Genomic DNA, 24,643 nt, shown 5'->3' with positions numbered 1-24,643 from the left:
AAATATACTTCCACTCTGAAGCATTTTCCTCACCCAGCAAACCGAAAGCTTGGCCGCCAGAGCTGTGCAAGCTCCTCTCCAGGGACTTTTTATCCTGCCGCAACTCGCGTCGCACCTCAGCTTTCCGATCTCTCACACGATTCTCGATAATCTTTTTTTCTCATATCCTTCGCCTACAAATATTACCGCCCTCGTCCCACGTCTGATCGACATAGTTGAATGACGGAATCATGGCGCTTTGCCAGAACCGATTACAAGAGGAGAGGTGAGATTTATAATGCATAGTCCCCGGACTTGACTGAAATCTCAATAGGAAGCAATGGCGACGAGACCATCCTTTCGGGTTCTATGCCAAACCACAGCGTACCAAAGAAGGTGTACTCGATGTAAAAAATTGGGAATGCGGAATCCCTGGCAAAGAGAACACTATTTGGTCTGGCGGACTCTTCAAGCTGACCATTGCTTTCCCTGATGGTAAGTGCCAACCGCACGATATAGATTGGACAGCGCTAATACTTGTTCAACGCAGAGTACCCTACAAAGCCTCCCAAGTGTAAAGCCCTCTCGACCACAATGTGTGAAGGCCGCCTTGCTAATATAAACATAGGCAAATTTGTCCCTCCGCTGTTCCACCCCAATGTGTACCCTTCAGGAACTGTCTGCCTCTCCATCCTCAACGAAGAGGAGGCCTGGAAGCCTGCGATCACCGTCAAACAGATCCTTCTCGGTATCCAGGACCTTCTCAACGACCCTAACCCCGAGTCACCTGCCCAAGCGGAGGCATATAACCTCTTCAAGAGAGATCGTGCCGAGTACGAGAAGCGAGTTCGCCGTACGGTTCGAGAGAACCCCACACCTTGATGAAACGTTCGGGGGCGTTGGGAGAGAAGAAACCTTTTAGACCAAATTTTTCTTTGTAAGGCACCTCAGGCTACGGCGTTTATAGGGAAATACCAAGGCGGAAAGTTACTCAGAGTCCATGAAGTGGACTCCACGCATTACGGAGGCATGCTATATAGCACAGGATGATAAGAAGAGCTTTACAATACAGCAAGAGATAGGTGCTAGCGCAACGTCGTCAAAAAAATCCTTTTCATACTGGGCAACGAGCAGGCAGTTCACTGCGACAGTGCGCTTCTTTGAAATTCGTTAAAGTCTTCTTTTCGTAAGGAAACCATTTGTCTCGGGACTGTCGAAGAGCCACTACCCTTGTCGATCCGTATTTCTTGGGTCGTCACCGGCGAGTGAATCACTTGCGGCTGCGTTGTCGGGATATACCCGACCCACTCGGTTACGTCGCGAACGAGAGCGGTTGTCGTGCGTGTGAAAGCTGTCGTGGGAAAGGGTTGATGGGGGGAGTTGGTATGAGAAGGCCAGAGTGATATGTGTGGCGGGGCTGCGTTATATGTAAGTTTTGAAGAACAGTTTCTTTGTAAAGTATCTCGTATGTCCTGATAAAACACGTTGATCTTCATTATCGATGGCATACTCTGTATTCATAGTTTTGTTAATTTCATCATAGCCTGTCAACGTTGGTCTTGTGACGTGACAATCGAAGCCGCATGTCCGCTGTATTTCCCTTATCAAGCCCATAAGTCAAAGTTTATTCGGATTATGTAAACTGGGCCGGGAACGCACAAGCTCAAGGGCTAGACTACTTCATGCTGCCAATTGAGTCTGCTGAATTACAAGCCGAAATCGGCCGGGAGATTTACTCACACCTCAAAAATATTTTGGCTTGGCTTGACATGATTGCGCCGGAGGAGCGCAAAGCCGTTATCTCTCAGCGGACAGATTCTTCCGTCCACTTACAAGCGAGGAAGATGGGGACTCGATTTCAGTTGAGACAAACGAGTCAAGCTGCCCGGATCCTCACAGCACAAATGAACTGGCCCGGCATCTTCTCTCATGCTGGCAGGCTGGTCACTGTGGTAGTGGGGAGATGCTCATCCGCGTCCGCAGCGGAGTATGTGGTGGATAACCTTACCAAGTTAAAGACTTCCATATGATTGTATCGGCCACGGCCGTTAACCGCTAATAACCTTGCGGCTTTGAAGTATTGGTACTATCTGTTCTGGTACCCATGGAGGGCAGGTATCTTAGTACCTACTTATCGCCTGTTCTGTGCCGGCGGAAGGAGTGTGGAGTTTCTTATGACTCCTCTTTTTTCTCTCGCCCGAAACTATTGCTAAATATTAATCTTGCTTCGCCCTTTCTCTTCCTCCTACCATTCTTCTTCAAGCACTCCCCTTCGTGATACACACGTAACGCGCGCATTTCACAGCAACCGCTAACATGTGTGGTATCTTCGCCTGTCATCGGTACGCTCCCTCCCTTGCGAAATTGAACATGGATCTGTTTTGGTGGTTTGGAGGGGCATGATGACCCCGCCATCAATTGGGATTGGAATTGAAATCACCCCGCGGTCGGAGGAGGAAAAGAAGAATCATGGCATGACTAACATTTTGCGTCTCTGCAGTCATCCTGACGTGGAAAAGTTCAAACCCACGGCCCTGAAGCTCGCAAAGCAGTATGTATCACACTGGTCGACCAAGGCATAACCCTTCAAATTAACCTGAATTACGCAGAATCCGTCACCGTGGCCCCGACTGGAGTAAGTAAAAGCAACACCAATGCTGCATGCAGCCCTCACGGTCGCAAGTACTAAAGTAGAATGTTCAGGTGGAAGTGTGATTGCCAACCATACCAGTAAGCCCAATTGACTCTTAAAGCACAAAAGCTGCTGGTTCTGACTCTCTGGTTTAGTTCTCTGCCATGAGCGTCTCAGCATTGTCGGTGTTGGTAAGTCGAAAGTCTCGGGTCTAGACGCATCCTTTTTTAGCTGACGATTATTCCTCCAGAGTCTGGAGCCCAGCCCCTGACCAACGCCGACGACAGCATCATCCTCGCTGTCAACGGTGAGATCTACAACCATCGTCACATTCGAAAGAACCTCAAGGAGCAATACCACTTCAAGACCACATCTGATTGCGAAGTTATCATTCCCCTGGTAAGAGGACTAATTCATGGATAGCTTAAGGAAGAATAACAGGCTCACAATAGATATCCTGTAGTACACCGAGTTTGATACCGATTGCCCCAACCACCTCGATGGCATGTTCTCTTTTGTTCTCTACGACAAGAAGCAAGATCGCACAATTGCGGCCCGCGACCCTATTGGTATCACCACGTTCTACCAGGGCTGGTCCTCCAAGGAACCCGGAACCGTTTACTTCGCCTCCGAGCTGAAATGCTTGCATAGCGTTTGTGACAAGATTGTTGCTTTCCCCCCCGGTCACGTTTACGACTCCAAGACTGGCGAGACGACTCGCTACTTTAACCCGTCTTGGTGGGACCCTAAGAAGGTTCCCAGCAACCCCGTCGATTACAAGGTTCTCCGACATGCTCTCGAGAAAGCTGTCCGAAAGCGACTCATGGCTGAAGTCCCCTTCGGAGTTCTCCTTTCCGGTGGCCTTGATTCGAGTCTGACAGCATCTATCGCTCAGCGTGAGGTGACCAGACTTCGAAAACAGGCTCTCGAGGCTAACGGCAACGTTCTCCCTGTCGAAAACCCTGACACTGGTGAGGGTCTGGTCGGTGTTGACGATGATGATCACCTTGATACTTTGACATACCTTCCCCAGCTCAACTCCTTCTCCATCGGACTGCCTGGTTCTCCGGACAACAAGGCTGCACTTGAGGTCGCCAAGTTCCTCGGTACCAAGCACCACGTCATGACCTTCACCATTGAGGATGGCCTCAACGCTCTTTCAGATGTTATCTTTCACCTTGAGACCTACGATGTCACTACCATCCGAGCCTCCACCCCCATGTATCTCTTGTCAAGAAAGATCAAGGCCATGGGTATCAAGATGGTTCTGAGTGGAGAGGGAAGTGACGAGATCTTCGGTGGCTACCTGTATTTCCACGCTGCCCCTGATAAGGAGGCTTTCCACGAGGAGACAGTTCGCCGTGTCAAGAACCTGCACTTGGCTGACTGCCTGCGAGCTAACAAGTCCACCTCTGCTTGGGGCCTTGAAGCTCGTGTTCCCTTCCTCGATAAGGAGGTAAGTTCAGGTCTATTGTAATAGTTGTTCCCAGAAACTAAGAGTCGTAATAGTTCCTCGAAACATCGATGAACATCGATCCTCAAGAGAAGATGATCACCAAGGACAGACTTGAGAAGTACATCATTCGCAAGGCTTTCGATACCTCGGACGAGCCAGACGAACAGCCCTATCTCCCTGATAACATCCTCTGGCGACAGAAGGAACAGTTTTCCGATGGTGTCGGCTACGGCTGGATCGACGCACTCAAGGACAACGCCGAGAAGCAGGTGACAGACGAGATGATGAAGAACCCCAAACCTGAGTGGGGTGACGATATTCCCGATACCAAGGAGGCGTACGTTGATACCGATTTCTTGCAGTTGAGTGAGACTAACAATGAATAGTTACTGGTATCGATGCATGTTTGATGAGCACTTCCCCCCTCACTGCGCCTCGACCGTCATGCGCTGGACTCCCACTTGGTCCAAACAGACTGACCCCAGTGGCCGGTACGTAAATGCTCTGTCCCCAGAACTGCATGGTCGGTGGTCCGAAAGAAGCACGCTTGCTAATGTCTGGTTGCAGAGCCATTTCCACTCACAACGCCAAATACGATAACGCGGCTTAATGATATAGCGAATCGAGCAAACATCAAGCACAGCAAGCTTGCTTGCCTCATTGTAACTTACACTACCATAAAAGAGATGTCTGGGCCAAAGGAATATGAAGTGTATGTCTTGGGTGTCGTTCTCCTGAAAGAAGAGAAAAGGCGTCTTGGAGCTTGCTTACCAACCAACCGCGCAATGATGACGGGAAAGGGTACGGAAAGATAGGGGCATGGGAAAGAAAATAAAAGACAAAAATTCTAGAAACAAAGCATCGCATAGTTTGCGTAGTTCAAGCGTCGGCGAATGGTCACTTTCACAGCAGTTTGAAATTGGCAGCAGTAGGTGCAATATGTCGTCCTGATTTGTCTATGCATGAAGGGTCTTGACGTGAAATGGTTGCAAAGAGGGTGTGGCCAACGGACCAATAGACGCGAATGAAACCGGACATAGACACGTCGAGTTCGGCCTTCAATTTACGGGTTTGTCAGAAAACTTCTTTGGTACGGAGTACAGGTAGTACCTCAACCTCTTTGCGGGCATACTTACCAAAGTAATGGGTTTGAGGTGTTGTTTCAGCTGCTAGTAGTGGTCAGTGAGTGATGGAGTCACATGAGTTGTTAGTTGTTAGTCTCTGAGCTGTTCATGCATCGACAACATGCAAACTGAATAAGGGATATCCATGGACGGACATGATGATGAAGGACTCCGTTGGGCAGCGAGATAATTGCATGTAATGGACTTGACAGCCCAAAACTCTACTACCTAATAACCCAGTGGCATCTATATGTACGAAGCCTGAAACCGGGAGGATCAGGCAATGACCACCAACCTAGGTACGGAGTAGGGAATTTGACGTTGCGATCATGGATGGTCTGGTCTGTCCCTCGGGAAATGGATGTAGCCCATCATCCAATTGACTTCTCTCTCCTCTTCGACCAACTCTTTTCGTTGTCATCGTTCATTACCCCTCCACGTGGGCCCCGGCTCTGGGGGATATTGCTTAAATTAATTACATGATCTCCAGCTAAAGGCTGCCGTTTATCACCCGGCCAAGTGACAATGTGACACAGACCCGACATCAGCCGACTTGGACTACCCATGTGCAAATTCCTTGCTGGGCGGCGCACAGGGCAACTTCAGAGCCTGGTACACAAGAGCTTCCCGAGCTATGCACTGAGCCTGAGCTGGTTCCAGCGGGGTTCCCCAACAAGAAACCCCTGTGTAGGAGATCAGCCCTGTGTGAGTCTGATCCCAAGTATTTTCTAGTAAGTAGGTACCTAGGTAGGCTCCATCGTCTCCCACTCTCCTACCCCATTCGTTTCTCTCACATCTCTGTCGAAATTCCAACTTCATTTTCATCACAACTTTCCTTTGAGACTTATATCTTCCAATACCATCCACCGCCACTATGTCTGTCCCTGCGTTCTCCGACATTGCCAAGCCGGCCAACGATGTATGCTCCTCTCTCCCCTCCGTCGTCTCGACACCTCCCATTGCTCTGTTTTGATTTCTTGGGCTGTGACAATATCGAGAATTGAGCTCCTCATTCTTCGCTCTTTCGGAACTTACGTGATGGAGTGAATTGGAGCATCAGCCTCCAGATCCCCTATTGCATTGATCTGCTCCGCACGATCATCCGCTACTATAGATTCTTGAAGTTTACGGGCTCTGCTAACTCTTGCGCCGTTTATAGCTCCTGAACAAGGATTTCTACCATCTCTCTGCCACGACCTTCGAGTTCAAGGACACCGCCCCCAACGGTGTTGCTTTCAAGGTTACCGGCAAGTCGAGCCACGAGAAGGCTACCTCTGCTGCTGTAAGCATTCCCGTTTCCGCAAACTCAATGGCAAGCCGTTGTTCCTCGGGGGTTCGGAAGTTAGTGTTCGGTCAACCGCGGCTTTTGGTGTTGTTGACCAACTTGATTCACTACATCTTCATCACAAATGAGCTCTTATCGAAACGAGAAAACGGCCTTGCATTTTGGGGTGTCTTTTTTTCTGCCTTCGGGTTACTGACTTTAGCCTTCAGATTGAGGGAAAATACACCGACAAGCCTACCGGTACGACACCACCATCTTTTCCTTCAACACCTTTTTCGCTTTCACCATCTCCGTCTCCACCACCCATACCCAAACCCCGCCGCAAACAGAATCTCCCCTCTCTCAGCGTCTCGCGAATCCTTGGGCCTAAATCAGGCTGGCCGGTCGGATTTGCGGCGTTTCTTCAACCTGGCTATGTTCAGCTGCTAATGTTCTATTCCCGTACAGGCCTGACCCTTACCCAGACCTGGAACACCGCTAATGCTCTCGACACCAAGATCGAGGTCGCCGACTCCCTCGCCAAGGGCCTCAAGCTCGAGGGTCTCTTCAACTTCCTCCCTGCTACCGCCGCAAAGGGTGCCAAGTTCAACCTCCACTTTAAGCAGCCCGGTTTCCACGGCCGTGCCTTCTTCGATCTCCTCAAGGGCCCTGTTGCCAATGTCGATGCCGTTGTCGGCCACGAGGGTTTCCTAGCTGGTGCCTCCGCTGGCTATGATGCTAACAAGGCTGCTCTGACCGCCTACAGCGCTGCTGTTGGCTATGCTGCCCCCCAGTACAGCGCTGCCATCACCGCTTCTGATAACCTCAGCGTCTTCGCTGCCTCTTACTACCACAAGGTCAACTCACAGGTTGAGGCTGGTGCCAAGGCTACCTGGAACTCCAAGACCGGCAACGCTGTCGGCCTTGAGGTTGCTAGCAAGTACCGCATCGACCCTGTCTCTTTCACCAAGGTTCGTACAACCAAATTCCGGGTATCGTAGAAATGAGTGACTGACTCGCGCTCCAAAATATAGGTCAAGATCAACGACCGTGGTATTGCTGCCCTTGCCTACAACGTCCTCCTCCGAGAGGGCGTCACCCTGGGTCTTGGCGGCTCTTTCGACACCCAGAAGCTCGACCAGGCTACCCACAAGCTCGGTGCTAGCTTCACCTTCGAGGGCTAAATTTCTCTCAGGAGTGGTAGATCTTCCAATAGCAGAGAGTCGTCGTTAAAATATCCACTTCAGAGCTGTTCTCCCCTCAGCAGCTCCTTGTCCCTTTCAGGCTTGTGTGCGGTGGTCTCCGGGGATGTAGATTATGTTAAATAAAAAATCTCGAAGATGATATCATGGCAATTGTTTGTTACTCGTACTGCCGAGGTATAGATTCCATCTATGAAATGTTTTGAAGTAATGGTACCGTTTCTAGGGACGAGGAACGCAAAGCCTCATAATGACACTTATTCTCTAGGAGACACACCCAGTCTTCCTGTCTGCAGTCTATCGCTGCTCAAGTCTTGTTCTTTTTTCTCTGCCCAATGCTCATGAACTGAATATATATGAGAGGCGCCAGTATCGCAGTGGCAAGAATGCCCGATATTATGATAAAATGGCCTGTGGTGGTTGTCTGAGCCTCGAAGCCGATGTCATCGTCGCCCATTGCGCTCCTTTGTCTCCTATCTTTGCGCCGTTGGTCCTCTCTTCGATGTGTTCGCGTATGCCCCGCCTTGTCAAAGTGAGGAACATCATTCTGATGTCCAAAAGGGTCATCACCAGGTCCCATTCCCCCATGGGAAGATTCATGACTAAAAGGATCCCCCCATGGACTCTTCTGGCGACTATGCGATCCGCCTTGTTCATGTGTTGATGTGCTTCGACCACCAGTACTCTCTTCGTGGGCCTTACGGCGCTTATCTGCCTGCTCTCCCCAGCCTCCGCTACGGTAAAAGCTAGGCGGCGGACCGCGAAAAGTGCCTCTCCTGCGACTCAAACCCGATGGTGCACGACCGCCAGGCTGATGAGAGTGGTAAGAGCCGTGATGGAAGTGAGTTTGTGGTGGGTGGTGGTGCAAACGAAGGACATCGCGATCGTAAGCTGCTCGACGAGTCTTGTCAGACAGAACAGTATATGATTCGGAGATCAGGGAGAACGTCGAAGATGCGGTTGGATCAGATGGATTTGCATCGGGATGGTGGGTTTTTGAAAGAGAATAGAAAGACCTGAAGTGTTAGCTTTCCACACTCCACAAGCATCATAAGGAGGGACAAAACTTTTTTATCTCAGCGGGTGTTGCATCGTGCCTTATGTTAAGCCTCTCGTAGTGATTCTTATGCGCGACCTCATCATGCCGCCCTCTTCGATGCTGAGCTCGCAGCCCAATTGCGATGCTGTTTGATGTCCGACACCGGAGCAATTTGTTGCTACATGTTGAAAGAATTGGCGCGGGGCGCAGGCTACAGAGGGAAGAGGGACGCAACGGCATGCCGCATTACGGCCGAGGATAGAGAGCAACTAGGTAGAGAGGATGAAGGAGAAATTAGAGGAGCCGTTGGAAATGTTGCGGAAGATTCGTGTAAGTGAGTGGCGTAGCTAGGTAGGTTCTTATTTTCGATGATGTAATCGCTGGAGGTAGATAGTATGCGTCAGGCGGGGTCATGCGCGTAGCGGGATGATCGATCATACCTCAGGTGGCTTTGAGTGTGTTCATGGTTCACAATGACACCAATTTGCTGCAGGATAGAGTGTTTCTGAATCGTCATTGACTTCTATTATATAAATCATTCCAGTAGTACATATTCAACTTGGATCCAGTGGGAAACCCCTACGTACACTGCTCTTCCAGTATCATAACGCGACTCGAGATGGACTTGATGTAGGCTTGATTGAGAAACGTAGTAGGTGGGAAGTAATGTCGGGAGAAGAGATCGTTGCGACAGGTATTTCGTATACCAACAAAAACAAACCATGCACTTGTTACACCAAGGTAGCCCATTAAAACACCAATAGCCCATACATAGCTGTACCAGGTCAAGAAAGCCTATAGATTAATGGCCAAATTTCCACCACGTTGTCTTTTTCTTGGGAACCTCAACTTCCTCACCCTTGGGGCGCCTCAAGGGATGAGCCTCAGTGTTGAGCACCCACTCATCCAAGTTGATGACGTTGGGATCATCAAATGTGAGATAAAAGTACTTGATTGTTTCTGACATCCAGAATGTCTAGCGAAAGTTAGTTTTTGCCAATGATTTGAGAGCGAGCGCGACCTACCTCCATGTTATCACGCTTGTCGCTACCTTTCCTGTTAACGTCACTAATTGTAGCAAAAGCCTCTTGGGTCTCGGTCTGCTTGACGATGCCCTCCCACATACGCCAAGCAGCAGTACGCCAGACATCATCGCCTGTGATGCGCCACATGTAAAACACGCTCTCGATGGCCTCAGGGCGCAGGCGGTATTCTGAGTTTCTAACTCGAATGAAACCCTCTGGGAGCTTATCCTTCTTCTCGACAGGCTTGTCACTCCAGCGGCACTTGCTGGTGATGGACTCACAAGCTTCAAGCTGAGCGATTTCGGGCATAATATTGGTGGGGAACGCATCGTATGCCCAGACACAGCCAGCAGTGAGACGAGAGCCGAGATCAACGAAGTCGCTCCAAGAAAGGAGTTTACCTGCCAGAGCATATGTGCCACCGACAAAGCATGTCAAATGCTGCATCTCAGCGGTCAGCTCAGGCTTGCTACCCTCTTCGCCTGCCAAAACATTGCCAGACATTAAGATATCCAGGTCCTCGGGGTTACGAGGCTTGTACAGAATATGCTTGACAGCAGTATCAAGTGCCTTGGTGGTCATTTCGACATACTCAGAATCCAGGCCACCCAACAAAGCATGCATCTTGGGCAAATACTCGTAGAGCGAATCTGCGCCGGCGCCGAGGGTAAAGCGAGCTTCATCAACTTTCTCATCGCGGTAGTTCATAACATGGGGCCACAAGCCAGGAATTTTGGTCTTGTCCTGGTTACGGTAGAAGAACTGCTTGATGCGCTCAGTAGCATCGTAGTACTTGGGGTTGCCAGTGATCTGGGACAGTCGGGTAAACTCGAGGCACATTGAGCCTCCCGCAGCGCCAGACATGGATGCGTCCGCCTGCTGGGAGCCACTCTTGGCAGCCTTGAAATAGAGCCAGTGGGATGGCAATCGATTGGGGGTATCGAACGCGGCGTACAGCATTTCGCCTAGCTCAATGGCCTTGCCGAGCAGAACAGCTTCGTCAGAAAGCTCGTAGGCGGAGAGGAGGCCACCGAGATGACGGATAGCCACCTCAAACAGATTGAGATATTCGTCTCCAGTCCGCGACCAATCGATCATGGCGACAACCTTGACGGCTTCCCTGAATTCATCCTTCATATCAAGAATCCACAAAGTGTCGAGGGCATCGACGATTTGGGCAGCCCAACCAGAAAATGTCGTCTTTCCGCGGAGGGACACGGGTGCGAGCTCATCCCAGCCCCACGCATGCTTCTTGTAAGCTTCCCAGCTTTTGGTAAATGCTTGCTTGATGGCCGCTTTCCTAGCCGTGGTTTCGCTGTCTTCTTTGTAGTCTTCGGTGCGCTCTTTCTGAATGCGTGGCAGTAGTTTGAACGTGCCGTTCGGTGGGCTCTTGATATCCTCAACTGGGTGGAAGACTTGCTGCTTGCTCCAATCGTAGCTACTCGGAAGATAGTTATATGTGCCAATTCTCACGGTACGATAGCGCTCGTAGGGGCGGAAGTTATGGATCAGGAACCATGTGATGGCGATGAAGAGAAAGAGGCTAATGTAGCGACGACCTGGTCGTCCCTGAAATGTGGCTAACATGGTTATGATATGTGCATTACGGGGTGGAACGGTCAGACGTCGAAACGATGTAGTTATCTCAGCGGGTTGGTTAAAGGCAGGTAGATGAAGAATAATTGAATCAAAGGAGCGACGTGAAGGGCGAACTAAGCATGAAGGAGAAAGCGAGCGATTGAAGCACCGCGTAGCGAACGTAAAGGAGGGAAAAGGGAAGAGTCAAGGTAATTTGCATGAGAAGTATGTTACCTTAGTAGGTATCTACCTACCTACCGACCTACCTACCTACTAAGTAGTAGTAATCAAGCACAGTTCCGACCGACCTTGAGTAGGTAGGGAATGTCCTGTATCTCACTAAATAAATGTGCGGCACAAACGTGGAGGCTCAATAGAGAGACAGGAGAGTAAGGGAGTGACATTGGTCCTGTTAGTGGAAGCCAAGTCCGCCAACTCCAAGGGAGGGAGGGTTGCATATGCGCCTATAAGGGGGGAGGCTTGCGTTGGTTGTTTATAGCTAAGGTAATGAGCCGCGTACATACAACAAGCCCCTGAAAGATTCCCCATAGGCTTATCGTGATCACAATTGCTACCGTACCTTATGTAGCAATTCTCAATTGAATTCAAAGTCCATAGACGCCCCACCGCGTCGCGTCCGTTGACAACAATTCACGACAAAGCCTGCCTGCCCCGACGGGGGCCAGGAGTGTGATCTCATAAGTACCTTTGTACCCAGGTAGATATCGGGATTTGGTGTAATGGTCCAGGCCCCAATAGTTTGTCCCCCACCACAGCCGCTCACACTTAACAAGCAGGCACGTTAATCACAAGCCATCTAGCCCCTGGGCCCTGACCCAATCTGTTCCCCCTGTACTGAGTACTAGGTATTAGATGGCTGAACTGTCTCACACACCTGATTCTTTAGAAGAGCAATGGTTCAGAAGAAGCAACTTCAACGTCCACATAGTATATTGGCATCCCTTAGGTATTTGGCGTACAGTAGGTGTTCTGATTATAGACACAGTGGAGTGTCAACCTGGAATATGCCACCTTGTTCAGAAAGCCCATGGGATGCCTTTTTCACATTCCATGAACCATTCCTTGCCTCACAAGAACTCATCTGCATATTGGAGACACTTATTCCTGCATGAGATGCTCAAGGTCAAAAGAACGGCTCAAGTTTGCTATCTAGTTATCTGGTAAAGACTGACCAAGGCCAACTCAGAATTTCAACGTAGGGTGCCAAAACACCAAACAAGTGAGTGACTCACGAGTTCTTCGATGTAGGGAGGGTTTTGCCAGTAGGGTACACATGGCGTTTCTTCCAACATCTCATCTTGTATAACGATATCTGAAGGCAGTCTTTCGTTGCTGGCCACTTCTCAATAACACTTCTAATCACCATCCCCCTTGACCCTTCCACTATTGCACTGCATTCTCGAGATCAAGACAATCTGCACCTGCCGGGCCTACTACGACCCTGTAGAGGCCGCTGTAGGTTGAGCCTCTGGCAATGCAGCTCTCATGTCTTTGCCCTGGCCTATCCAGCCGGGTGTCACCCATGAAACGGGCACGGCACGGTCTCCACAGATATGGGCAACTCTTGAAGATGTCAGCCTTGTTGGGAAGACTTCACGAGAAGACAATAATGTGAACCTCCCTCCGCGCTCAATGATCCGGCGGTGGTGACAAGTCGTGCAGCAGAGCCCTCGGGATGCAAAATTGGAATCATCTACCCGTAGTGCTCATGTTGTCCTTCAGTCGTAGCCTCCTCCGATCTGACTATGGAATGCCGTGCTGACACTCTTCTCGTCATCGTCAAAGCGTCGCCCATAACCATTTCCAGGAACCATGCGTCCACTGCTCTCAACATACTGTTTAAGCCGATCACTTTGGCTATAGGAGACAGGCCGCATGCCCGTGACAGCGTCGTGAAGCCCCGCTCCAAGACTAACACCGCCCTGGCCAACCCCTTTACCCCCGATGACACTAGAAGATGCATCCGTATATTCGGAGTTGGCCACACTCTCGCCTGCAATGCTTTCCGTAGCGCGTCCACGGCTCTTCCCGCCTCGGCCCGGGGCAGTGACCCCAGGAAGTCCAGGCCATTGATCAGGAGTGAAGCTTGAGAACATGGGAGGGAAGGCGCTGCTAAGAGAGGCACCTCCAAATGCAGAGCCATGAACAGAGGACACATCGTCGGGGATGTAAGACGCCATGGAGCCTGCATCAAAGTCTCGACCAGATGGAGCGGGGTTGAAGCGTCCTCCATTGGAATAGCTGCCGGCTCCGAACTGCGGTTGCTGATTCTTTTGACGATAGCTGACCTTGGGTCGGCTGAACTGGAGCAAGCATGCCTGCAGATTGGTCAACGGGCCTTCGACAAAACATTTACGATCCTTGAAGTGGACAAGAAGATTGTGCCAAAGCTCATGTTTAGACAAAACTTTGGGATTGCCCAGGATAACGAGGCCATACTTGGCTCGAGTCAAGGCCACGTTCAAGCGACGAGGGTCAGATAAAAACCCAATGCCCTGATTATCGTTGGATCGAACACAAGATAGAACAATAAAGTCCTTCTCACGGCCTTGGAATGCATCAACTGACGCGACCTCGACTTCCTTATAGTATTCCTTCTTGTAGGTTCCTGAGTTCTGCATCGTAGTCACAATGTAGCTTCGCTGGCCTTCATATGGAGTAATAACACCAATGTCAGCGGGCTTAACGCCGGCCTTAAAGAATCGTGTGACCGCTTTCTCAACGTTGGATGCTTCCGTGCGGTTGAGATATGAAGTTCCGGAGGCAGAAATCTCCTCGTGGCCCAGGTTAGACCAGAACATCATGGGCATCTCTCCGACGGGCCAAGGGAAGTCGACGTCCTTTCGAAGGCGATTCTCATGAGTGACACCGTTCTGCAAACTACCGTCGTAGAACATGTTGGACGGGAACTCAGATAGACAGGGGTGCATTCGGTATTGGATGTTGAGCCGGATAGGCGACAATTTCAGGTTGACCAAGCGCTCGAAAAGCGACTGGTTAAGGCCAGCCTTGGCCGCCTTCTTGTTCATAATAACAGGGCCAAGCTGCTTGTGGTCACCAACAAGGACGACCTGCTTACATCCAAGAACAAGAGGGATCATGCACTCAGGCTCCGCCGACTGAGTCGATTCATCAATCAGAACATTTCGGAACTTCATCTTCGAAAGACGAGGGTCGCCAGCTCCCACGCATGTGCAGCAGACGACGTCAGCGTTGTTGAGTATATCTCGTTCAGCTATCTTGGTAAGCTGTTTGTACTTCTTCTCATCCTGACTGGACAGCTCGCCAAGTTCGTTCTTCAACTGGGAAAGTTTGACAAGCTCGCTGTTGTGCTCTGACATTCGCACCTGCTCATGAAGAGCTAAGAAGCTGACAGACGACTCCACATCCTCGCGAGATTTGGCTGTGAGACGAACAACCTTGAGTCCTGTACGGTGAACACGCTCGCAGAGTTGGTCGACGGCGACGTTGGAGGGCGCACATACGAGGACCTGGTTCCCGCTCATCTTGGCTAAGTGATAGATGATGGTAGCCGATGTGACAGTCTTGCCAGTTCCAGGAGGACCTTGAATCAAGCTCAGGGGCTTCTGAAGAACTGCCTTGATGGCGCCAACTTGACTTGGATTGAGATCAGGGAGACCAGGGGCAGACCACTTCTTAGGCAGGTTTGTCTTCATGACCTGTAGCTGGACCTCATGACCAAGCAATGTGTGGAAAATGTAGCCAGATACACTCATATCATCAACAGCAAATGTTTTCATAGCCAACTGCATGCGGTCGTAGGAAGTCGCTTTCCAAACGTAGTCTGCTGAAAAGTTGTGGGATAAGTCAGTGGGCACAAGCTTTTCGTTTCCAGTCTTGCGCAGCTCCAGTGTGACCTCATCAGATTGGTTATTCGGGATCTTGATGACATAACCAACCCCTTCCCAAGGAGATCGCAGCTCGCCCTTGTAACGAAGGCGCATTTCATCACCAACAGCAAGCTTGACATCTCCGGATTCGATTTTGTGGAGATTGAAGCTGACTAGATGCTTATTGTTCAAACCGTAGTCCCAGCGTACGAGGAGCCCATCCTCTGATTGCGCTTCCTTTAGTTTCTTGTCGTAATCGGATTCCATCTTGACCAAAGGTCCGAAAATGTTTTGGTAATGATAAGGATCGTCATAGTTTAGCAAGACAGGTTGAGGGTCGTCATCAATACTAGCTGCCTTCTCAAGATCAACAACTGTCGCCTTAGGCTCAATCTTCCACATCTCCTCTAATTTGGCAATCATATTGGGTGTAAGATGGCGGGCTCGGAGCTGTTCGGAGTCGGATGGGGTCGCGACAAGCCAAGGCAGAAAAGCTCGTTCTTCGATGAGGGGTTGCCATCGCGATGTATCCCAGTTCATGTCCTTGTTGGAGGTATTGGCCGCACAAGGCTGTCGGCAGAGGAGAACGACAACAGTATCGGACTTTGCTGGAATGAAACCTAGGAGAAAGGCATTTTTGGTTCCGCAGTTATAGCATTCGAGTACAGTATCACCCAGCGTAGACTCAGGGTGGAGTTGAACTTCTTTATGGCGAGCTCGAACAAGATGATTCACGATGTGGGTCGAGGTGCCGTTGCCTCTCGCACTACAAAACCATTTGTTGCAGGTGAGACATTTGACAACACATCCTGGGGAGTGAATACCGCAATAACTAAAACCATGTCAGCCAGATCCAAACATGAAGGCCACAGATAAACCTACGCGCAGGCATGGGCTGGAAGTTCTTTCTCTTCATCCTGGCCCTTAAGTTTGAGTCCCGTCAGTCCGTCGATCGGGACACTGTTAAGACTATCATTGTCGTCTTCTTCAAAAGCCTCGGTCTGGTTATCATCATCATCGGCTCGGCGGCGGCCGTTACGATCTCCATATTTGCCATAGAGTAAGCTCTCGTCAGGGTCGATCGTGGAAAGGTCATCGGCTCCAGCTTTGATGGCAGCAGCGGAGTCGGATATCAAATGATTCCCAACATGGGTGAAGGCGCCCTCCATGTTGGTGTTTTGTTTAAGTTGTTGGTGGCTCGTAGAGTTTTTCTGCACAACTTATCAGCAGCTGAATGCCCCGCGTCAGGGCAAAGTACGGGTGGCGGTGACGCAGTGGGCGATGAAAAGATTCAATACGTTCCTCGGCAGCCAAGACAGCGAGCGCGACTTACCTAGAGCTGTTATTCTTCCGGGAAGTATCCGTATGGGAGGCCCAGGGTGGCTCGGATCGGATAGTAAAAGTGTTTGGAAGTTGCAAGTCGCTGGTAAGGCTCACATCATCGCGGGAACGAATGCGCCGGTACAAAGAATGGCCAGGCGGCGAGGTATATTCTCGGAGTCAGGCGGGTTTGGCAAGTAGTAAAGATTGTCACAGAACGCACGTCACAAAGTCGGCGGCAAGAAATTATGCCTTCTGTTGAACAATTACATCCAGGTGAACAGCTGGACCCTCTTTGCGAAGTGCAGTTGGTGGGACATTTTGCGCCCACGTGATAGGCGGTTTTCGTTATCAATAGATGTCCGCCTCGATAAGGAACTTTTTCTTGCTACTGACTTCTTGTGGTAGCGTATACCTAGTATCTAACCTAGAAATTTTATACATGTTGCAAAAGCTCAAGCATCACTTTGCGAAAGCGAACAGACGCCAAAACAATGATTGTAGGTTCTAGTAGGAGTATCTTTTTTCTTTCTATGAATATTAACTTTGTTGGCATAGCGCAAACAAGCGCGCCAAAGGCGCGATTACCTCTATCGACGTGCTCTTCTTCTGCGGGACGCTGAGATCAGCGAGAAACGAGCCAAATTGAGATCTTCTTTGGCTTCTGGCAAGCCTTTGGATCCTTCAATTGCCAACGACAAGTCACTTCGCAAAGACTACCAGTATGACGAATCACGACCTGATCTCACCACCAACGAGCAGCTCGACCTAGACGATGAGTACGCTCAGCTTTCAGGCATTGTCGATCCTCGCGTTCTTGTGACGACTTCACGAGATCCCTCGGCTAGACTATCAGCCTTCGCCAAGGAGATCAGACTTCTACTTCCCACTGCCGTGCGCCTCAATCGCGGAAACCTCATCCTGCCCGATCTAGTACGCTCCGCTCAGTCAGCTGGCCTCTCCGACGTCGTCCTTCTTCACGAACATCGAGGCACTCCAACTGCTTTGACATTGTCGCATTTTCCGCACGGTCCAACTGTCTCATTCTCTCTTCACAATGTCGTTTTACGCCACGATATTCCTGGAAGCGTTCGAGGAACAGTGAGCGAATCGTATCCTCACCTCATCTTCGATGGCTTTACAAGTCGCTTAGGTGAGCGTGTAGTGAAAGTACTGAAACATGTCTTTCCTCCTAGAGAAGCCATCACGAGCAAAAACAAGGTCGGCAACCGAGTCGTCACATTCAAGAACATCGAGGACAGTATTGAAGTCAGACATCATGTTTTCGTACGGACAGGATACGACAGCGTTGAGCTAGCTGAAGTCGGGCCACGAATGACAATGAGGGTGTTCGAGATCCGAAGCGGCACGCTTGACAACAAGGATGGCGATGTCGAATGGCACCTCACGCAGTACACACGAACCGCCAAGAAGAAGAATTACTTATGAGAATGTCACACACTTCCCGTAAGCATTCGATCCTATCGGAGATGCCCTACCATGGTCACCTCCTGCCTGATCGAAATGAAACCGCTTCGAATCGCAAAGGCCTAGACAGCCTCTGCACTACCGTTCATCATATGATCTGGATAACTTATCGAGCTGGAACATATCGTGAGCAGGGGCGACGCATGGTTGCATAAAAACCGTGACACGATATTGGCGTTTTGGAGTTTTTCGATGCAAAATTATAAGGCGGTGGCCCTGAGAAGATGGCGACTGTAGTATTGGAAGAATTGACTTCGGCTACTAACAGTGGCAGATGTTTATTGGTTTATGGCGACCAGCGTCAGCACTGAGGTGAGAAAGGTGATGAAAAAGACTCCAGGCAGCTGGGGTCAAGCTGGGTCTTGCGGAGGCGAGTTACCATTGAAGCGAAACAGTTCTGTTTATTGTCCCGCAGCAGTTTCAATTGGACTCATGTTGGCTATCTATCATCAAAACTATCTAGAACCAAACCAGTGCCTTGGCGCTGCGGATGGAACCTACCTTCGACGGCTTAGCCACCATTTGACCATATGGGAATGGGGGAAAATTCAGAACAAAACACTAGTAACTCTCCATAACACTGATTTTCCCTTCTGAGTTGTAAAAGGTATGGTAATGCTTCATCAATGTGTTGAGTGGCCCGGTTTATCATAGTCCTGTCCACCGATTTTTAGGTCCGGCGGACAAGGGAGATCAATGCTCAGCCTCAGTGGGCAGTTGGGGGGATTCGCATTCGCGGTTTGTATATGACCATAGCCTCAATGGCTGACGAGTAGTAATCGGTGGATGGCGGAGAGAGGGTCACCAACAAGACAAGAAACCCAAGCTAAAGAGACCCTCAACTGGGTTTGTGTATTTCTGGAAACTTACTCATTGTCTCTTTTCCGTGCTTGGTTCGAATGAACACCCGCCACTTGCGTACGCAGGCATCTAACGATTCTAGGTAGATCCGATACTGCCGGGGGTTCAGTTTTAGGACCTTCATACATAAGCCGAATGAATTCCCTCTCGGTCAGCAATTGAAACTTGAGCTTGAATCATTCATTCTGCCAGATATTAACGTCTAGTTGCCACATCAGCATTGATCAAGTTGGCGATCTCAATGAGCGAGGCTGTTTTTTGTTTACTCATTTCTCTCGAACCTGTTGAACCAAAAAAGATCAAGCTTTTCCAGACCCAAAAACCTACCGGGGCACCTACGTCACGTTCGTATCCGTCCACTTGAAGGACCCGTGCTCACAATCCACCAAAACCGCAAAAAACTACAGGCGCCACCACGTCCTGGCGCTCGGCCCCGGCCCATATTGTCCAATCCACGTTGATCTTAAGGCCAAGACAAACTAAGGCTCGGTCGAGTAGCTTCATCTTATCATTTCTCACCACCAGCACCAGCCTTTTATTAGTGCTTTTTGCTCTTCTCATCATCTCCATCCATCCCCCGCCATTGCTTCCGTTCGACTATAATTGATCACCATGTCCTACGATCAATACAATCAGAACCCTTACCAGCAGGGCTCGGCTCAGGATAACTCCCATGGCTATGGCCAGGTACGCGCAACCTTGTTATCCCCTGTTCCTCATAAACTGACCACAATCATACTGACCCGAATTCTTCGATGCAGGCCAATCCTTATGCGCAAGACGCGCCAGCCCATGGTAATGACCAATATGAAATGCAGGATTATTCGCAGCAGCCTACAGCTACTAGCTCAAGTCTTTCTCAGCAAGAATTCTTGAACCGCGTGCAGAAACTCCGCGATGAAATCAAGGGTCTGACCAACGACGTCGACTACATCGGCCAGCTTCACCAACGCACCCTCAGCAGTACCGATGGGTCCGCCAACCATGACCTCGAGCAGTATGTTTCTCAGACCCAGATCCGAAACACCGCTATCAAGGACGGCATCAAGGGACTCGAGCGCGATCTCGCAAAGACCAATGACAACTCCCGTACCACAAAAAACACCCAGCTGCAGTCTCTCAAGACCTTCTTTAAGTCAGAGCTCGACAAATACCAGAGCATCGAGCGGGATTACCAGCAGCGCTACCGCGACCAGATTGCTCGTCAATACCGAATCGTCAACCCCGATGCTTCCGAGCAAGAGGTTCAGGAAGCCGCCAACGCCGACTGGGGCAACGAAGGTGTGTTCCAGACTGCTGTAAGTAATCCCCCCATGCGACGACCAGCTACTTTCACAGACAGCATGGCTAATGCTAATGAAAAACTCAGCTACGAACAAATCGTACCGGTCATGCAAGCTCCGTACTCGGGAATGTTCGCGCTCGTCACAGTGAACTTCAGCGCATTGAGCAGACTCTTTCCGAGCTTGCCATCCTTTACCAGGAGCTCGCCACCATTGTCGAGCAGCAAGAGCCGGTCATCCAGGCCGCTGAAACTAATGCGATCAACACCGTCGATCACATGGAGAAGGGCAACGAGCAAGTCGAGGTGGCCAAGAAGCACGCTGCCAACCGTCGCAAGCTCAAGTGGTGGTGTGCCCTCGTCGTCCTGCTCATCATCATCGCTATTGCTGTAGGCGTCGGCGTTGGTGTTTCTGTGGCCAACAACAACAAGTAAACGAATGGTTGATCATCTCAGACTTTATTGCCGCTGTTATGATGCTGATGCTCTGCTTGTTTTTGTTTCTCATTTATCCCTTCATAGATATCTCGACGACGCATTTGAGTTCCCGTTTTTCCGTTTTTACCCACAAGACCAGAGGATTCGACACGTCTTCAACCCGTATACCGCCTCCCGTATTTAATCATTCTTCTTCCCTTTAGCGCTGAGGCGTTAGGGGCCTTATTGTTGGGGTCAGGGAGGAGAGGGTGGATTTACCCTGACTATTAATGAGAAACCCGGGTTTATGTGAGCTTTTATCCTCATATGGTATTTTTGCTTTATTTTTGTCTGCTGGCCTTCCATCTTTTTTGCTTCTCTGTACGATTACTGAACCGTCTCCAATTACAAGAGGAGAGGTAGACAGATGGGAGGAGTATCGCCATTTTTGTATATATGTATATTGAAACACGATCCAGAAAACGTCATGGAGTGCTTGAGGCTATTGGAGTAGAGATTCCATGGTATTAATGACATTGCCTTTGTAGGCTGTTCAATCATATCGGTCTACATAGTGATTTTGAGAACCAGATTCACAAACAAGTCATTGGACAGGGCGTGACGAAAAAAATACGACTCATTTTCTTCCTCTAAAGCACCGGTGCAACGATGTCCAAGCCTGCTGAGTACCTGCCCTGCGTCCATCCTCAAAAATTCCCGATATGCTTAAGAAAAACATAAGAGAAGCACTTATTATATACAGGTACAGTTGGGTTCAGTTGTGTACATTATAGTTCCCAACTGCAGAGCATTGTACCTCACTTGCTGGTGAGGAAGCAGCCGGGTAAGCTCCCTCGGTGGACAGAGTGTGCTTATGTCCCGCGTCCCATCCTAAATCAACGCCATCCTTTTTCTCGTCTGCTCCTAATTCGTACACTTTACACGCCTCGGTCATTCATTGATTGGTGTTTATTTCTCGTACAACATTTATTGGGGACCCATACGAAGGCCACCGGGTCCAGCGCCACCTGCCAACTTGGCTGCCAACTTTGGGTACTTCTCTGTGACTTGAACTTGTGTTCTGGTTGCCTCGGCATATGACAAGGCGTTGACAATCTCGCCCTCAGTTCGAGCGAGCTCGGCCGCGCGCTCGAAATACTTGAGAGCCGCAGGGACGTTGTTCTGTTGAAGGAGGAGCTGAGCCATGGTAGCGACTGCGATATCGCACTCCGGGTCGACTAGGTTATTGTTAGGATAATATTTGGCTGCATTGTGCAGGAGAATACTTACTAATAAGGGCCTTCTGGCAAAGAGCCTCAGCTTCCTTAAAGTCTTGCTTCCACTGGAACAGGGCCAGAGCTTTGTTAATCAAGGGCAAGACGTTCATTGACATGGGCTTAGTCTGCTTTTCCATCTCCATAGCCGTGTCGAACTTCTCGACAGCTTCAGAGAAGTTACCCTGGTCGAGGAGCAATTCTCCATAGTAGTTGTAGACATCAGGTACCTTAGGGAAGTTCTTAATGCAGCGTCGGAAAGTAGCCATGGACGAAGCAATTGAGCCCATCTTGTACTGGGTGACACCGAGTTGAATATGGGAGAAGATGAAATCCTTGTCAAGGTCGATCGATTTCTGGTAATCTTTCTGGGCATCGGCAAGGTCTCCTTTGATGAAATGGGCCTGAGCACGGTGGTAGTAGACATCGGGATCGTTCTTATCCTGCTCGAGAGCCTTGGCAAACTCAGCCTCGGCCTTCTCAGGCTCACCCAGCTCCAGGCTGATGCTGGCACGCTTGATATAGCTCTGTGTCATAGAGGGGTCGAGCTCGATGCTCTTGTCGAAATCCTGTGTTGCTTCGGCATGGTTGCCTAGCAAGGTCCGGAATGTACCCCTCATGTTATAAGCAAGCGCTTCGTGCTCACCCAGATCGCCGAGCTCTAGAGCCTTCTCGAAAGCCTGGCGAGCCTCTTCATAGCCATCGCCAGTCTTCTTCTCCAGAGCTTGGAGTCCAATCTGCACTTGTCCCTTACCAGTATCAGGGTCCAATTCTTCCGAGTCCTCAAGGCCTTCGGGGCGAGGCTTAGGGCGGAAGCTTTGAAGGTAGTTGCCGACAAAGATGGGGCTGGGCAGCTTAGGTGGTCGGGAAGCCATCATCTCCTTGGCCTTTTGCTCGGCGAAAGTCTTGAGAAGTCTCTCGACAGCCTGAGCCGTAGACTCGCTCTTGAAGTTGTCGATGATACATGAGGCCGTGAAATCGAGGAGGGCCTCGGAGTACTTCTTCTGGTGCTCGTAGGCAGTAGCACGGCGGTTGATGGCCTTTACGTACTCAGGATCCATGTTGATAGCGGCAGTGGTGTCCTCGATAACCTGGTCCCATTCGCTCATAGCGCTGTGGCAGGCTGCCCGGTTGGAGTAGAAGACAGGGTCGGCCTTGCAGAGAATGGCTTTAGAGTAGAGGTCGATGGCCTTGTTATATGACTTATCGCCATAGGCCTTGTTGCCAGCCTGTTTCAGCTTGGCGGCATACTCTTCACGCTGTTCTTGGGTGAGGCTAGAGACAGTTTCTTCATCGACCTCGGGCAGCTCGGGCTCGCTCTCGGCAGAAGCAGGCTTGGGTTGAGAGGGGCCACTTGAGGGCGCTTCTTTATCAGCTTTGCGATCGGCTTCCTTTCGCTTTCTCCTCTCCTTCTTGCTCAACTTTGGTGTTGTGTCTTTGCCGCTCTGCAGTTTTTAATTGAAAGTTAGTCAAGGTTTGTTCATTATTAGTGCAGCGATATCCATCCGATACAGAGCCACAAGGTGCCAGCAAAAATATCCGACATCATCAAAATGGAGACAGTGGCAATGGCACATACGTTGTCATTGAGGTAGTAAATAACGCCGGCACCTGTCACAGCAATACCAACACCTGCAATGGTGTAGACGACGGTCTTGTTCTCAGAGGCCCAATGTGTTAACCGCTCCCAGAGGCCGGAGGAAGAGTCGACAGGTACGTAGGTTGGCTGGCCTGGAGCCATTGACGGAATTGGACCCGACATTGCGAAGTCTATGCGTTATTGAAGAGGATCGGCGTAGCGGGGGGCGAGAATAGAAGTGAAGCCGTCGATGCGGGATTGAAGGGAGTCGGGAAGCCGATGATGTATGGGCGCGGATCGGAAGCAGTATCACAGAACCAGAACCAGATCACAGTTGGTAGCTTCGGCGGGCTGGGCTGGGCACGCGCAGAAAAAGCTGACGGCTCTGTTTGAAATTTGGCGCGAACAGTGGAGGTTCGCGGGCCGGATCCACTGAAAGTTTTTCCGATCAGCATCAACTTTAGTGAATTTGGATATGGATGCCCAGACCTGAGTGAGAGGTAGTGACGCTATGTGTTTGGTGACGTCCTTCTACCTTACCCTCATGCCTGAGGCACTTGGACGACGGGCTGGTCTCGGTAGGTAGGTAGGTACCTACCTACCTACCTACCTATAGACTCAGCTGGGTACTTCTTACATTATCCTTTGATGTGAACTACAAACTATCACCTTAGTACTTTTTTTAGTTATAATAACCTGAGATTTATGATATAGAAGTCGGATATGTTTATAACCTGGCGGTTAACAGACTGTCTCAATGGTTCTGTTCTTCGCACGACCCCTGTCGTGATTTTGATGGTTGGCGGTCTGCCGATTTCTGCGAATTATGAGGTGACATGTTGCGGGGATTCTTCCATCATTCGGCACTCTCCTACATGAGATCGATCTTGGAAGCCCTTTCACGATAGAAATGCAGGGGAATAATATACAAACGCATGCTTAGGTAGGCATGGATGAATGAATAATGCCTGGCTCTTGAATACAGGTCTCGTCGAAACAGTCACTTACCAAAATTTGGGATATGCAACATCCATATCATGATTGGCTCTGGTACATTAACAAAGCCTTGTGCCTTCCCCGGCTCAGCCCTGGAGAGAGCGGCTACTGCATCTAAAGGCAATCAATTCGACATCTCATCCATGGAGATGGGGAGATGTTGATAGTCACCAGAAACCTCGCTTGCTCTGCTGTGTTGTTTATGTTTCTGTTCAATACGGATTCCATATTACTAATTCCGCCCTACTTCCTTAC

General features: G+C 50.0%; 8 protein-coding genes across 8 annotated transcripts; 5 read left to right on the top strand and 3 right to left on the bottom strand.

Moving 5' to 3' along the window:
• Positions 1 to 230: 230 nt before the first annotated feature.
• On the top strand, positions 231 to 861 carry FPRO_08108 (putative ubiquitin--protein ligase hus5; the record flags this gene model as incomplete). The annotated part of the gene is made up of 4 exons (XM_031233763.1): positions 231 to 265; positions 314 to 474; positions 530 to 553; positions 608 to 861. 4 exons carry the CDS (start codon positions 231 to 233, stop codon positions 859 to 861), a joined length of 474 nt encoding a protein of 157 aa, XP_031083567.1.
• Positions 862 to 2,295: 1,434 nt separating this feature from the next.
• FPRO_08109 (putative asparagine synthase) lies at positions 2,296 to 4,677 on the top strand (the record flags this gene model as incomplete). The annotated part of the gene is made up of 10 exons (XM_031233762.1): positions 2,296 to 2,321; positions 2,480 to 2,530; positions 2,589 to 2,614; positions 2,683 to 2,709; positions 2,767 to 2,802; positions 2,862 to 3,010; positions 3,075 to 4,067; positions 4,121 to 4,404; positions 4,454 to 4,558; positions 4,635 to 4,677. The coding sequence occupies 10 exons, from the start codon at positions 2,296 to 2,298 to the stop codon at positions 4,675 to 4,677; spliced, it is 1,740 nt and encodes a 579-aa protein (XP_031083566.1).
• Positions 4,678 to 6,065: 1,388 nt separating this feature from the next.
• Positions 6,066 to 7,639, top strand: FPRO_08110 (putative mitochondrial porin; the record flags this gene model as incomplete). Its single annotated transcript, XM_031233760.1, has 5 exons — positions 6,066 to 6,110; positions 6,351 to 6,473; positions 6,686 to 6,716; positions 6,924 to 7,426; positions 7,490 to 7,639. The coding sequence occupies 5 exons, from the start codon at positions 6,066 to 6,068 to the stop codon at positions 7,637 to 7,639; spliced, it is 852 nt and encodes a 283-aa protein (XP_031083565.1).
• Positions 7,640 to 9,498: 1,859 nt separating this feature from the next.
• Positions 9,499 to 11,308, bottom strand: FPRO_08111 (uncharacterized protein; the record flags this gene model as incomplete). Its single annotated transcript, XM_031233759.1, has 2 exons — positions 9,499 to 9,672; positions 9,722 to 11,308. 2 exons carry the CDS (start codon positions 11,306 to 11,308, stop codon positions 9,499 to 9,501), a joined length of 1,761 nt encoding a protein of 586 aa, XP_031083564.1.
• Positions 11,309 to 13,038: 1,730 nt separating this feature from the next.
• On the bottom strand, positions 13,039 to 16,340 carry FPRO_08112 (putative HUPF1 protein; the record flags this gene model as incomplete). Its single annotated transcript, XM_031233758.1, has 2 exons — positions 13,039 to 16,003; positions 16,054 to 16,340. The coding sequence occupies 2 exons, from the start codon at positions 16,338 to 16,340 to the stop codon at positions 13,039 to 13,041; spliced, it is 3,252 nt and encodes a 1,083-aa protein (XP_031083563.1).
• A 645-nt stretch (positions 16,341 to 16,985) lies between these two features.
• FPRO_08113 (putative IMP4 protein) lies at positions 16,986 to 17,940 on the top strand (the record flags this gene model as incomplete). Its single annotated transcript, XM_031233757.1, has 2 exons — positions 16,986 to 16,991; positions 17,050 to 17,940. The coding sequence occupies 2 exons, from the start codon at positions 16,986 to 16,988 to the stop codon at positions 17,938 to 17,940; spliced, it is 897 nt and encodes a 298-aa protein (XP_031083562.1).
• Positions 17,941 to 19,452: 1,512 nt separating this feature from the next.
• Positions 19,453 to 20,557, top strand: FPRO_08114 (uncharacterized protein; the record flags this gene model as incomplete). The annotated part of the gene is made up of 3 exons (XM_031233756.1): positions 19,453 to 19,527; positions 19,602 to 20,138; positions 20,210 to 20,557. 3 exons carry the CDS (start codon positions 19,453 to 19,455, stop codon positions 20,555 to 20,557), a joined length of 960 nt encoding a protein of 319 aa, XP_031083561.1.
• Positions 20,558 to 21,526: 969 nt separating this feature from the next.
• FPRO_08115 (putative mitochondrial precursor protein import receptor tom70) lies at positions 21,527 to 23,575 on the bottom strand (the record flags this gene model as incomplete). The annotated part of the gene is made up of 3 exons (XM_031233755.1): positions 21,527 to 21,777; positions 21,830 to 23,258; positions 23,393 to 23,575. 3 exons carry the CDS (start codon positions 23,573 to 23,575, stop codon positions 21,527 to 21,529), a joined length of 1,863 nt encoding a protein of 620 aa, XP_031083560.1.
• Positions 23,576 to 24,643: the final 1,068 nt, after the last annotated feature.

This window comes from Fusarium proliferatum (assembly GCF_900067095.1).
Source record: "Fusarium proliferatum ET1 genome assembly, contig: FPRO_scaffold007, whole genome shotgun sequence".
Taxonomy (NCBI): domain Eukaryota; kingdom Fungi; phylum Ascomycota; class Sordariomycetes; order Hypocreales; family Nectriaceae; genus Fusarium; species Fusarium proliferatum.
The sequence above is the reverse complement of the archived record's forward strand: the minus strand, read 5'-3'. Positions and strand labels throughout refer to the sequence as shown.